At 37.7% G+C, this 13,642-nt stretch overlaps 1 protein-coding gene across 1 annotated transcript in view; it reads left to right on the top strand.

Annotated features, from left to right (window-relative positions):
* Window positions 1–32: 32 nt before the first annotated feature.
* The window catches only part of LOC124255222 (zinc finger CCCH domain-containing protein 18-like), a 30,715-nt gene continuing 17,105 nt past the window's right edge, over window positions 33–13,642 (top strand). The window contains exons 1-8 of the mRNA XM_046689065.1: window positions 33–165; window positions 511–2,013; window positions 4,724–4,780; window positions 5,660–5,801; window positions 6,986–7,062; window positions 8,131–8,220; window positions 10,749–10,888; window positions 12,377–12,488. Coding sequence (XP_046545021.1) covers window positions 532–2,013; window positions 4,724–4,780; window positions 5,660–5,801; window positions 6,986–7,062; window positions 8,131–8,220; window positions 10,749–10,888; window positions 12,377–12,488 — 2,100 coding nt within the window. The 5' untranslated portion in view covers window positions 33–165; window positions 511–531. The remainder of the gene's footprint in view (window positions 166–510; window positions 2,014–4,723; window positions 4,781–5,659; window positions 5,802–6,985; window positions 7,063–8,130; window positions 8,221–10,748; window positions 10,889–12,376; window positions 12,489–13,642) is intronic.

The following is a 13,642-nucleotide window of genomic DNA, read 5'->3' as shown; positions in this document are numbered from 1 at the left end:
TACTTCGACCAATCAATGTAGAACAATGGCGGCCTCTACACCAGAGGCTGTGGTGTTCTAGCCTTACAGGATTTTAATCTTTTTGGATACTATTTCATACTAATTCATATTTAATTATAGCCATTTCTGAGTCAGATTGACAAGGTTTAAGGAAATCGCCAACGGGTGAGGATTTGCTTTCATTTAAATTCCTTAATTTGACTGACAAAGCGTCTCCTTTGAGTCGACACTGAAAACGTGTGACAAGACGGTTTGTGGATGTGATCAGGCCTGGACATACTGTAACAGCGTCAGTATTTTCATGATTGGTTGTAGGATAGGAAAATGACGAGATGCCATTCACGACACACGTGTGTCTGAATCAATGGTCACTTTACTGTCATTGCTGTCCAATTAAAACTTTTAACTTTTATTAATGCTCGCCTTTTCATGTTTCACATCAACCCGTTGCTACAAGAAAGCATGTACCTGCTTAATTGTAACTCTCAGTATTGATATTTTCCTATGCAGATATAACTCCTTACCAGCCAAATGGAAGCTGAGGAGTTTATGGAACAATCGCCAGAAAATGTGACCGAACAAGACAAAGATGGTGAAACAATTGACATTGATGCTCTTATTCCTGATAAGTCATCCAGCTCTGGACACCAGAGTGACTATGGCTATGATGAAGAGTATCCTAAGAGTCAGGAATCTATGATAACTGACATTCAGAGTGCTGAATTAAATGAAAATGAAGCAAGTGTTGAAGAGAGTGACAGTGAAGAAGAAAGTCCAGAGTCACCACCAGCTCAATATGCATCTCCTATGGAACATGAGTTTCCAGTTGTTGATGAACAACAGCATGTAAACATCAGGTCACCTGTTGATATGCAAGATGTGGAAGGACCCACATCTCCCAGCCCAGGTAATTATGAAGAGAGTCCAGGTAGTCCTCAAGAACTGCAGAGTGGGACAAGTTCTCGTTTGTATGAAGCAAGTGATGCAATGGAAGATAAAGAAGGCACCGAAGGTTCTGAGCAAGATGAAGCAAGGTCTGTTCCAGAAGAAGCTGATGGTGTACAGAATGTATGGGGAGATGACACTCCTGCATCCCCAGAGCCATCATATATGACAGAAAATGACTCTGCAGTTTATCTTCAACAAGAGGACCAGGGTGCAGACTCAACAGTTGACCAAGGAGATGCAATATCAACTTCTTTTGCCCAGGAAGAAGAACAACAACATGCTGACAGCTCAGGACACATCTCATCACATCAGAGTCCATCTACTGACAAGGTTTCAGAGGACCTTGCTATGGCTGAGCATCAAACTAAGGAACATTGTGATTCAAAGGAAGAAGAAGACTTGTATTCTCTTGACCTGATGGAAGGAAACACAGAACAGAGTGAGGACGGTATATGTGACAGTGCAGTCAGCAGTAGGGAAGCAATGGCAAGAGATTCTGATGATAGTGTAAAAGAATCAGAATCTTCCCTCCATGATGACAAGCATTCTTTATCTCAGGTTGATGCAGATTCCAAAGTATCTCAGAGTGTTGACAAACCACAAATATTCTCAGAAAGCGATGCCAGTGTGCCCATTGTACATAGTAGTGTTGTTACTAGCTCACCAAGGGCATTAATAGAACACAGCAGTGCACCTTCTAATGACACATCGGGTAGCTCTGAAGTGTCACAAAGTAACATTGATCCAGAGTCAGATGTTCATAGTTCAAAGGATCCTGAAAAAGATATCTTACGGAACATTTCCATGGAAAGTGTAGATTCACTAAGAAAATTTGAGGAGATAGGTGAAAATGGCAGTTCCAGAGCCATCCTTAATGGTCATGATATTTCCCCTGTCCACAGAGACAGTGATAAGGCAGGTAAGGTGCAGTCAAATACCAGCTTCAATGAAGAGCATGTAGAGCTAGATTATGATGAAGAGGAAGGTGATGATATGCATGGGCATGCCAATGACGCCAAGGATGCAGGAGAAGATGAGGACAGGCAAAAGGATGGAGATGAAAAGGTTTTTTTCTTACTTCTGCAACTTTCAATAGTCTTTTCAACATTAGCCAGCAAATGCAGAAGAGATTTTGTTTAGTTTTGATATGTAGCATTTTGAAGTAAAAGGAATAAGTACCATCACCATTTGGAACAGCATATAAAACCTGGTAAAAGATACCTTTATTAATATTTTATGCTTGTGCACAGTTCCTAGTTGATAGTTGTAAACAGAATTTACTATGGCTAAGTTGTGAAATTTGCAAAGTTTCCTGAAGTAGTTGATCTGTACCAAAGTTGAAATAGTTTCAGGAGTATCAGATAGTATATCAGAAATTAATTCAATCTGAAACCTTTAAGATGTCACTTTGACTGAAATATTTTCATTATGAGGATAAGTGAGTGAGTTTCTACAGCTGTCATGCCCCTATACTAGAATCCTGTTTGTTCAGGGGAGGTTACTTATGTTACCCGTGTTCTATGGTTACAGGGCACAGACCAACTCAAACAAAAACCTGACTATATCTAAAAGAATCATAAGACCCATGTTACTTTTGACTTGGTTTACTGATAAAGACATTTATAAGTCCAAGGTATATTATCTATCTATGTGGGATTTATAACTGTAACATTCAGAAGAATACATGAACATTCTTAAAGAAACTGTGGAAGAATTTGTTGTCTTGTGTACAAATAATAGTGAAGAAATTTAAGGGTCCTGAATAGTTATTTTTGTATTATGGATATTATTGAACTCATTTCCAAGAAAGAAAACATTTAGATTTTAATTTTTTTATTGGTTTTGATTGATTGTGTGGTCAAATCGGAAACATACTGAGCCATTTCTTTAATGTTTTTTTCTTCATTAAACATGTTAAAGTGACACTCTTATTATTACACTGTTTGGTTATAAAACATTCAGTTGCATTCAGTTGCATCTATTTAATTAACTTTATTCACAAATTCATTTAGTAGTATTAACTCTACACGTTTTGGCTCAATTATATGTGAAGTGATCACAACTCTCTGTTATTTGGAACAACCACAAGAAGGTCACTATGCATTGTCACTATAAAAGTTATTTTTGTTTGTACATTACACAATTTAATCCATAATCCAATACACTAATTAATCCTCTTGGCATGCTAGATAATCAGGAAGTAGTGATTGCGCGATGAATCAAACGCTCTAAACCGTCATGGATATGAGCAGCCCAATCTAGGTCCCTTAATCCAATTCATTGTTGAACAATTACAAAAGATCAAAGATGAGTGTCTAATCCAGCACCCTGTCTAAACCAGTATTTTATTTCGGTCCCATGGGGTTCGGTTTAGACAGGTTTCACTGTAGTTGCAGACTTACTGTCTTCTTAACACTGAACAACCATTCTTTGAGTTATATAGCTGGGTATCTTTTGTCTAAATCACTTGTAGGAGAAATGGTCTCCAGCTTAGTTACAAGTGGAGCAGGTGTGGTAATCTTAATTTCTAAAGATATATCTACATAGAAGAAAGTAAAAGCTATCAAAAGGGTGGGTCATACTGTCTAGTAATGAATCTGAAAAGAAATAGAAAACCTTCCTACTGAATCTATTTTTTTAAGCTGATGTAGTGCTACCATAATGTGAAACACCTGTTTGAAGGGGTGTTAATTATCAACTACTGTATCCATGGTAGCCATTATCATTTGTCTTCTTCTCTAAGCGTTGGAAGAAAAGGATTATATGAGGCACAATGAATGTATGAAGCCTACTTTGGTATGCCTCCCATTTTGATGGAATACTGTAAAATATAAAATTTATCTGAAAACTACAGTTCTTCCTTGCCTACATTGATAAAGTAAACAATAATCATATGGGCATATTGGATTATTTTTGGCGTGTCAAGTTAATTCCGCTTGGCTGGTAACAATGACATTTTACAAAGCTTACAAATGAACATTGTAATTGAGAGCTCGATTTTGACAGTGCTTCCATGTTCCGTATAAAGTGCATTGAATTTGTTTACACAAGTTGATCAAACTGTTTCAATAGTTGCTAACCATGTATGATGACGTTTGTGTTATTGTAAACCTGTCAAATAATCTAGGCCAAATAAAAAAATGTTGTGGTTACCATTACATCTCTTTAAAATTGAGTTATGGTAGGTAGGATTTTAAATTTGTTTTTACATATTTTTTTTAGAAGTAAAGCACAACTAATAACACATTTATCAGTGTGTAATTGTTTATGCAATCAAGCTTGCAGCCGTCATGTCGACTTTCTCCATCAGAATGACCGATGTCTGCCATTGCCGGGAAAAACCAGTGGTATCATACCGCTGAGAAAAAATAGGGTCGGCTCCAGAATTCAATTGTCGGTCGGGTAAATGGAACCACAACAATGTTTTTAGGCCCTTATAACCTGTGAACTCAAGAATAACTCACCTATGTAGTGAACAAAACCAGAAAATGAATACAGAACGCTTTCACTTACTCTCAAAGGATTGAACTAACTTGTGATAACTTGTAACTCTGTGTGTCCATTCAGTAACTACCCAGAAATGAGTACTTTATTGCAAGGGCAGATAACCAATTTTGTTACATGAAGCATGAAACTAGGGAGTGTTCCAATGTGCATGTTCAAGTTTTCCGATTCTCGGTACCAAAGGCCTCAACATGAACAGTATTTTTCTTGTTTAACCAAGAGTAAGATCAGTAGCTTACAATTGTTTACATTGTGTGATGTAATCTTTCAGCAGGATGGGGAACTGTCATCGTCAGATGATGAAAAGGATGATGGTGAACTTGAAGATGTGAGTTGATAGGTTGCCTTCCTTGTTAATTTCATGTTATCATACAGTAACTGAACACACTGTCAAGTTTATAACGATACTGCAATGTGGTGAATGAACCTTTAAGATTCAAATTATGTAAATATGTGGCAATGCAAATGTTACGACACAAGCTTTAGTAAAACCTGATGATAGCACCAGGATATATCAAGGATTTAACCTAAGTCAGTAAGTGTCCATTGCAGGCATATTGGAAACAAACTGTTCTGGCCCAACATATAAATGTCCCTTTAAACTTCAGAAATTGTCATGATATTCAAAGCCTTTTATCATGCTTATGTATAACTATGTATTAAGGCCTTTTTCAGTTTGTTGTTCCTATTATCAGGGAAATTCAAGGACTTTTGCAAAGCATGTCTATTATTTGTGTTTGTGTTAACCTGAATTGGAAATTTAATTACAAATTACAAATTTCACTGTACACCTAGTGCATCTGGGGTTAAACATAAGCCATAGGTAACACCAGGTTCAAACCCATCTAACTATGGCAGCTCCATGTTCATGATGAGCCTTGTATGATAGGAATTGCCGTCAGAATTGTATTGCTGACAATTTCTAATCTGAGACATGGGCATGTTAATTGTGTTAATACAGGATGTTGTTACTGTATGGGGTGAAATGTGCACAGTTGAAATAAATGATGTTAATTGTGTTACTGTAGGATTGTATAGTTGAAACTAAAGTTGACTAAATGCTTTCTTACATGTTAACATAGTTAAGTTATTTGTTAGACTAATTACTTGTACTTTCAAACATGCTGGGTAATTTTGATAACAAGACAGTTGAGGATGTTTGGGAACGTGTGTCGTCAGCAACGACAGATGAGTACTGTATTTCCAGGATGAAGATTGTGAGGAAGGTGAGATAAGAGAACCTGGAGGGAGGCGGCCATTTGTGAAACCTATCTGCCGCTTTTTCACCAAGGGAAATTGTACGTGGGGCAATAACTGTCGCTTCCTGCATCCTGGAGTAAATGATAAAGGTAATGTATGTGAAAGGCAGCATCAATGACTGACTTTAAACTTAGGAAATAAAGTTCGCTCTACCCCAATGTGTTTTGTAATAAAGTATAGTTTTGCCCTGAACTATTATAATTAAAGCACGAGGGCGGTAGTGCTTTTGATATTATAATAGTTCAGGGCAAACTATACTTTATTATAAAACACATTGGGGTAGAGCTTAACTTTACCTCTTCTAAGATGCTAAATTTAATACTTTCTAAGGATAATTACAATTAATTTAAGGCAGAAAACAAATGGCGGATTAATAGGTGACCTAAATTAAGAATCTTAGCACAGGGCTAACTGGTGCGCTGTTCTATTGATGTGGCTGCCCCCCTACGTTAAGACAAACGTTACCAGAAAAAAACAAATAACAGTTTGATGACGGTTTACGTTCAGATTAAATATCTTCTCTGAATTATTTTAATTACATCAGTCATTAGCGTAAAACCATATGGGGCAATATAGGCGTACCGCATTTCTACTACCAAGCGTAAGTTTAGATCAGTACATCCAGATGAAGCTGAGTAGTCAGCGCATTCCACGATTGCATTGTGGGAATGTAAACATTGCGAACGTAACAGTGTCGCTGAAAACTTGTGAGTCGAATTGACACATTTTAACCGTCGTAAAACATAAACGTAATGTTTCCACCAGTGATGTTAGCTGCGTGAAGCAACTGCAAACCAAGAAACGGGATTCAACGGAGTAGTTTACTGTAGGACGCCGTACAAGGCGATGACAACTGACATGCATCGTGACGTCACTTACATTGTGACGTAATGTAAAATAATTCGATTACGAGGGGGCACACTAGAATGGCGCAGTGACGGGATAACGTCATTCAATTGTTACGTCATCAAAAAACTATACCTTTATTGTCTCATAATGTATTTATTTTTCGATTGTTCTAACCGCTAGGCATCTTAGAAAAGAGTTTAAAACCAGAGTCTAGGAAAAATATTTTTGGGATAGTTACATCGGTTAACAGTAGTCCATATGTTTGTAGAAAACATAATGCTAAGAGTCATGTTGAGTGGACTCAGTAGTGCAGTATATATCTGATGTATGGTTGAAGCAATCCAGTAGCTTCGGTTGAATGTTGTAGTGACGATGCAGCAGCAGCAGCAGGAATGCAAGAGAGTATATTGTTAATGTGTTTCAGGCAACTACCGCTTATTTGAACCGCCGGGCTACAATGGTGGTGTGCTGGGACGGCTTGGACCAACTTGGGGCCCAGAGGTTAGCCATCACGTCTTTTCTTTACCCATGTTGTCAAACTGTTTTATATTATATCAAAAACACATCCATGTACGTTATTATTCTTTTTCATACAGATTCATACAGCATATATACATCTGTGCATAAAATATGCACCATCCTGTATATTTGTCCCCCGCCGCAACGTGTCCGTCTGTCCGTACTCACGTCCCGATTCTTGTTAATGCGATATCTCATGAACTGTTTTACCCAATGTCTTCAAATTTGGTGACAGCCTACATTGGGGGATTACCCAGACACCAGTTGATTTGGGTGACCTTGACCTTATCTTCAAGATCACCACAACACTTTGAACATTTTTCAAACTCTTGTTAACGCGATATCTCATGAACTGTTGTACCCAATGTCTTCATCAACTTCTTCACCCATTTTCATCAACATATTCTTTCATAAAGAATAGAAAAGGTTATGGTATTTGTAAAACTGTCAGTTGATAAAGCTTCTTTGACTACAGGTTGATTAAATTGATTGCTGTACCCTAACTTTTCTGTAGCCTCACAACTTATTTGCAAAATAGGGTGGTGCTTAATTAATGCACGGGTGTATAGAAAGCAACATATTAGTTAAAAGAATTTAAGACGTTTGTCGTTTGTCATATATAAAAATATGCACATGCTCACACGGATATATATAGACATAGAAATATACACACATATATACCCATGCACACATACAATAGCTCAAACACTTCATAGGAGTTTTTATTTCTTTTACTACTTCAGAATTACTTGAAGTTTTCACTTTTTGGCGTTTTCATTGATGCAAATTTCAGTTCTGGCACAGAAGTTAAAACTAATTGTGTAATTGCTTCATGCAGCTTCACAAAATTATCAATCTATTTGGGAGAAGGTTCCTTTTGCTGAATCAGCAAATTTTGAATGTGTTCAAGTAATGTCAACAGACAATATAATATAAGTGAATTTCATTACAGTCAAGGGTCCACTTAATATGTCTTGAATTAACAACTGTTGATTCTTGTCCATGTTGTTTTGATACTATTTGTGTATAGCTGTTATGGGGTCATTTCAGCCTGGCATAGAACCGGAATTACCTCCCCCTCCCCCTGAACCCCCAGCAACAGAGTCAGCCTGGGAGAGAGGTTTGAGGCATGCAAAGGAGGTAAGCAGCAGTTCTTCAGATTCACTTTGATCTTTTGTTTTTGGACTTTCATGCTAGTTGATCTGAATTTTAACTCACAATGAATTATGAAGTGGAGTCGATATCAAAACATTGATTGCAAGGCTCTCACATAGTAGGATGGTGTACTCATTGGTTTGTCAACTCCAGACTGGTGCCCTGTAACCCCAATGCCATCATGGTGCTACAGGGTTCGAAATCTACGCTAGTCCACTTGCCCAAGGCTAGTAAATCTCCCGGAGGACTACCAAAACATCTAACAGTACTAGTCCGCCGGGCTACCAGGCAGTAGTCGCATCAAAATTATATATAACTTTATGGCAACCTAACTAACATATGATTCATTAATTAAATCTATCACTTTTCACAATGTCTGAAAACACTTATTACATTTCAAATGATCATATATTATCGACAGAATTGGAATTAAAAGCTATTTTTCGCAATGTTATTGAAAAAAACAGTTCTTGGACAGCTTCAAACAGGTCCACATCAAAGTTGTCAAAGAGCAAAGTAATGATGTTTTGAGATAATAATTAAACAAATTGAATAAACTGAAGAATATATTCAATAACTACTCATAAAAGTTGTCAAACGTACATTATAACTTACTATTTCCATCTTTATTGTGCGATCGTGTAATGTAATTCAAGTGACATCTTGGCTTTTGTCGCCTCGAACTTCGTGCTCGGACAAGATGTTTAATGCTAAAATATATGCATGAAGCATTTTTGTCACAGGACATAACCTAGCATGATACGTCCACTAAGGTCCAGAACATACGTATAGGTAGTGATCTTGTGCGTAACACGTTCAGAATAGCATGAATTTACCCAAAACTTTCTTCTGAATCTAAAAGTTTTTGTTTACGAGGATGGTAATCATTGCTGTAATATGATTGGCTGCCTTAGATCATGACTGTTGACAGAAAAGCCTCATTAGAAACCAATCTTTATCCAATAAAATCGCTTCTTAAAACTCTGAAAATACTCTTGGCAAGGGTACAGTGATATTGTTGATGTTCAGAGCTTTCGAACGATAGCCGCCATCAAATGAATCGCCTCACATGTTTTTATACGAAGCTTCGAAAACGGAGGTATTTCCCGCTGTTATATCACGTTACTGAGCGGAAAGCCGATGGTATCGGGGAAATAGACGACCATACATATTATTTGAGAAATCTCTTTATAATAGTTTTCCGATTACATAAACATGAAAATAGAAAAGAAAAACGTAAGCCCACGGTAAGGGGATAATTATGACATGTTACAAATGGAAAAAATTGCCCCATTGTTTGCTCCCTTCGTGGTTTATCTGGACATTATAAATGTGTAAGCTTGCATTTTCATTAAATATATCTTATTTACGTTGTAGTTGTATTATTTGAATAATATGATCATATCCATCTGTCATGACTGAATTGAACTATGCCAAAACATATTGTGTGTTTGTTTGTTATGATACCACACCTCTGCCAATACTGCTTGACAAAGTCAAATTAATTTTTGGTTTATTAAAGATTAAAATTTGAGGACTACCAAAATTGTGTGAGGACTAGTAGTTTTGTGAGAGTCACTAGTCCTCATGCCTAGTAGACTTTTCAAAGAGATTTCTAACCCTATGACTTTCCCTACTTAAGTCAACGTTTATGTGTGGGTTTTATCATCTTTTTGTCACTCGTGTTCATTTTGTGCAAATTGCAGTAGGGTAGCGTAATGTTTAAAGTATTAGCTAGTCTCGCTGAAGACCTGGGTCTGATTCCCCACATGGTTACAATGTCTGAATCCCATTTCTGGTGTGCCCAAATATTGCTGGAATATTGCTATTAGTGCTATAAAACTAAACTCACTCACTCACTAACTCATTTTGTGGAACTTAGCTGTGATCTTTTAGAAAACTTTCAATAGTTGTGGTTTGGTTTGGTTGTTGTTTAATGCCGCACTCAGCAATATTCCAGCTATATGGCAGCGGTCTGTAAATAATCGAGTCTGGACCAGACAATCCAGTGATCAACAGCATGAGCATCTACGCAAGTGGGATGCAATAACATTTGAAAACCAAGTCGGCGAACCTGACCACCCGATCTTTTTAGTCTCCTTTTACAACAAGGGTTGCTGAAGACCAGTTCTAACCCGGACCTTCACGAGTCTTTCGATAGTGACATTTGATAACTGCTACTGATTGCATTATGTCAATCTCATTACAAATGACACATTAAACTATCGCAGTGTAAAACACCAAAGTACATACCGGGGTAATCAGATTACCAGTTTCCAAATGAACCAGAGAAATGATTAAATGAAGGACTACCTTATGAGATTTTCATGCTGCAAATACCATGTTTATAATATCTTGCCCATATCTTGTGGAGGAGAAAGGCTGTTGTGTCATTGCTTCCTTATGCTTGTGAAAGTGTAACCTCTTTGATATATGTGATTCATGTGGTAGCACAAGACATTTTGTAGGAAGAAGAACAACTTCTCTCTCACTATATTTTTCCATGATTACAGATGCGTAAAAAGGCCAACATGAGGAAGGAACAGGAGACCAATTTTGAGGAGAAGCGTATGAACTTGTCCCTTGATGAGGAGCGTGAGGTGAACAAGGAGAACGAGAGGAACAAGTATATGAAGGATCCATACTATGACCAGTGAGAACACATTTTTCAATGAAGGGATGTAGGTTTAATCTCAGTCTGTCCTTCCTTCCGTCTGTTCGTCCTTCCGTCCGAGATGATGACAGATTTTCTCAAAAACCATTATAGATAGGGAAACCAAATGTGGTATGTGTTTTCAGGACATAAATGTCGTGGTGGAGTTAAACAGGAACCAAATAGGAACAGAAAACTGTGGTGGGGGATATTGATGACCATGTCTTCTTCTTGTATTTGTTTTGTCTCTGTGTTTTGATTCTCAAAGTGACAGCAGTTATTTTTGTGAAGTGACAGTAGGTTTTTATCTTCCGCCGCTCGTTTAGCGTGAAGCGTGGGATATAGTATTAGGCTCCGACCGTCCGTCCGTCTGTCCGTCTGTCCATCAGTCAGTCCATACATACCTTTGAATTAGAATATCTTAAGAACCGTTGACTAGATTCTTTTCATATTTGGTACCTAGGTTTATCACAGTATAAGAAAGGTCTAAGTCAGGTTTGGTGACCTTGACCTCATTTCAAGGTCACAAGGGGACTTTAACGTTTTACTCTTGTCAGTGAGATATCTCAAGAACCGCTCACTAGATTTTCTTCATATTCAACACCCGCCGTGATATTGCTGGAATATTGCTAAAAGCGGCGTAAAACCCAATTCACTCACTCACTCACTAGGGAAGGCGCAGGGCCCAGTCGATTATGGTGACTTCACTTAATTTTCAAGGTCATGGCAACACTTTGAAGATTTCAGATGGTCAGCGAGATATCTCAAGAACCATTCACTGGACTTTCTTCATATTTGACACCAAGCTTCATCTAGGGAAAGTGCAAGGCCCAGTCGATTTTGGTGACCTTCACTTAATTTTCAAGGTCACAAACACACATTGAAGATTTCAGCATATTAAATTGCATGTTAACATAGGCAGCAAGATATCGCAAAAAACATTCTCTTGATTTTTTTCATATTTGACACCAAGCTTCATCTAATGAAGGCGCAGGGCCCAGTTAACCTGAATTCACTGGATTTTCTTCATAGACTTTAAAGACTTCCCTTCAATGCTTTTCAATAAGCAATTTCTTTAGTACCATTTTTGTCTATTTTTTACACTATGACATTCATGTCAAGGTCAAAGTCAGTCTTGAAAATATTTGTGTGTTTGAACAACTAAAGAGAAGATATCAAGAGAGGTTGACTGGTTCATGTTTTTGTTGACATTTAACTTCATTTTAAACTTTCATTACTTTTAAAGTTTGATTTGATAATTTGCACAGAGGATTATGTAACCTTAGTGACAATGCTTGTTATCATTGAATGGAAAAACATACACTGATTTCACTGAGATGAAACATGGCCAATGTGGTATCTGTATGAATATTTCCCTTTCCGACAATTTATCACGTCATATTCAATATATTCTTACCCTGCATAACATTGTAATCAGTCTGTAGAGGAATCTTGGTAATATTGTGTAATATGGTAACTTTATTTCAGATATGATGATGAGGAGTACTATGGGAAGTCTCAGGTCCATGGTTGGCAGGCTGGCTCATATGAGAACTTTGAAGTTCGATGGACAAGGGAACAGGAATTCTCTCCATACAGGGTGGGTACTGGAAACATGCTTGTATCTTGTAATTACTTGTATGCTTGTCTGATGGATCTGGAATATTGCTGACTGTGTTTCACATTTTTTCAGATAGTTCTTAAACTATTATTTTCTAAGTGACATGCAAATACTTTGAGAGAGTAGAGAGTAAGGATGTAGCTACACTTCTTTGCATTTTTGGGGGGGGTGAGATGCATCTTTTAAAGTCAGTGAAAATACAAACTTAAATAGGCAAATGGAGTAGAGGCTATTTCTAATCCTCATTTGAAATGGAGTCAGGAAAAATGTCATTGCTATGAAAATGGCTTATTGTCCCCCACCATGTATTCCGTACATCCCGATATACTTGTTAACGTGATATCTCATGAACTGTTGTAGCCAATGTCTCCAAATTTGGACCCATGAAGATCCCGGTTAGAATATTGATCTTCTGTAACCCATGCTTGTCGTAAGAGGCGAGTAACGGGATTGGGTGGTCAGACTCTCTGACTTGGTTGGCACATGTCATCGGTTACCAATTGCGCAGATCGATGCTCATGCTGTTGATCACTGGATTGTCTGGTCCAGACTCGATTATTTACAGACCGCCACCATATAGCTGGAATATTGCTGAGTGCGGCGTAAAACTAAACTCACTCACTCACTTCAAATTTGGTGAGAGCCTACATTGGTGGATTACGCAGAAACCAGTTGATTTGGGTGACCTTGACCTAATCTTCAAGGTCACCACGACACTTTGACTACTTTTTAAAATCTTGTTAACGAGATTTCTCATTAACTGTTGTACCCAATGTCTTCAGATTTGGTGACAGCCTGCGTTGGGGGATTACCCAGACACCAGTCGATTTGGGTGACCTTGACCTTATCTTCAAGGTCACCATGACACTGACCACTTTTCAAACTGTTAACGTGATATCTCATGCACTGTTGTATCAAATATCTTCATATTTGGTGATAGCCTACATTGGGGGATTACGCAGGCACCAGTTGATTTGGGTGATCTTGACCTTATCTTCAAGGTCACCACAACACTTTGACCCCTTTCAAACTTATTTAAACGTGATGTCTCATAAAACATTGCACCCAATGTTTTCAATTATGTTGACAGCCTACATCATTTCAGGCATTTTGTATGTGACCAAAAAATAAAA

The sequence above is a fragment of the Haliotis rubra genome, unplaced genomic scaffold, assembly GCF_003918875.1.
Source record: "Haliotis rubra isolate DU_JTF1 unplaced genomic scaffold, ASM391887v1 Scf599, whole genome shotgun sequence".
Lineage (NCBI taxonomy): Eukaryota > Metazoa > Mollusca > Gastropoda > Lepetellida > Haliotidae > Haliotis > Haliotis rubra.
The sequence above is the reverse complement of the archived record's forward strand: the minus strand, read 5'-3'. Positions and strand labels throughout refer to the sequence as shown.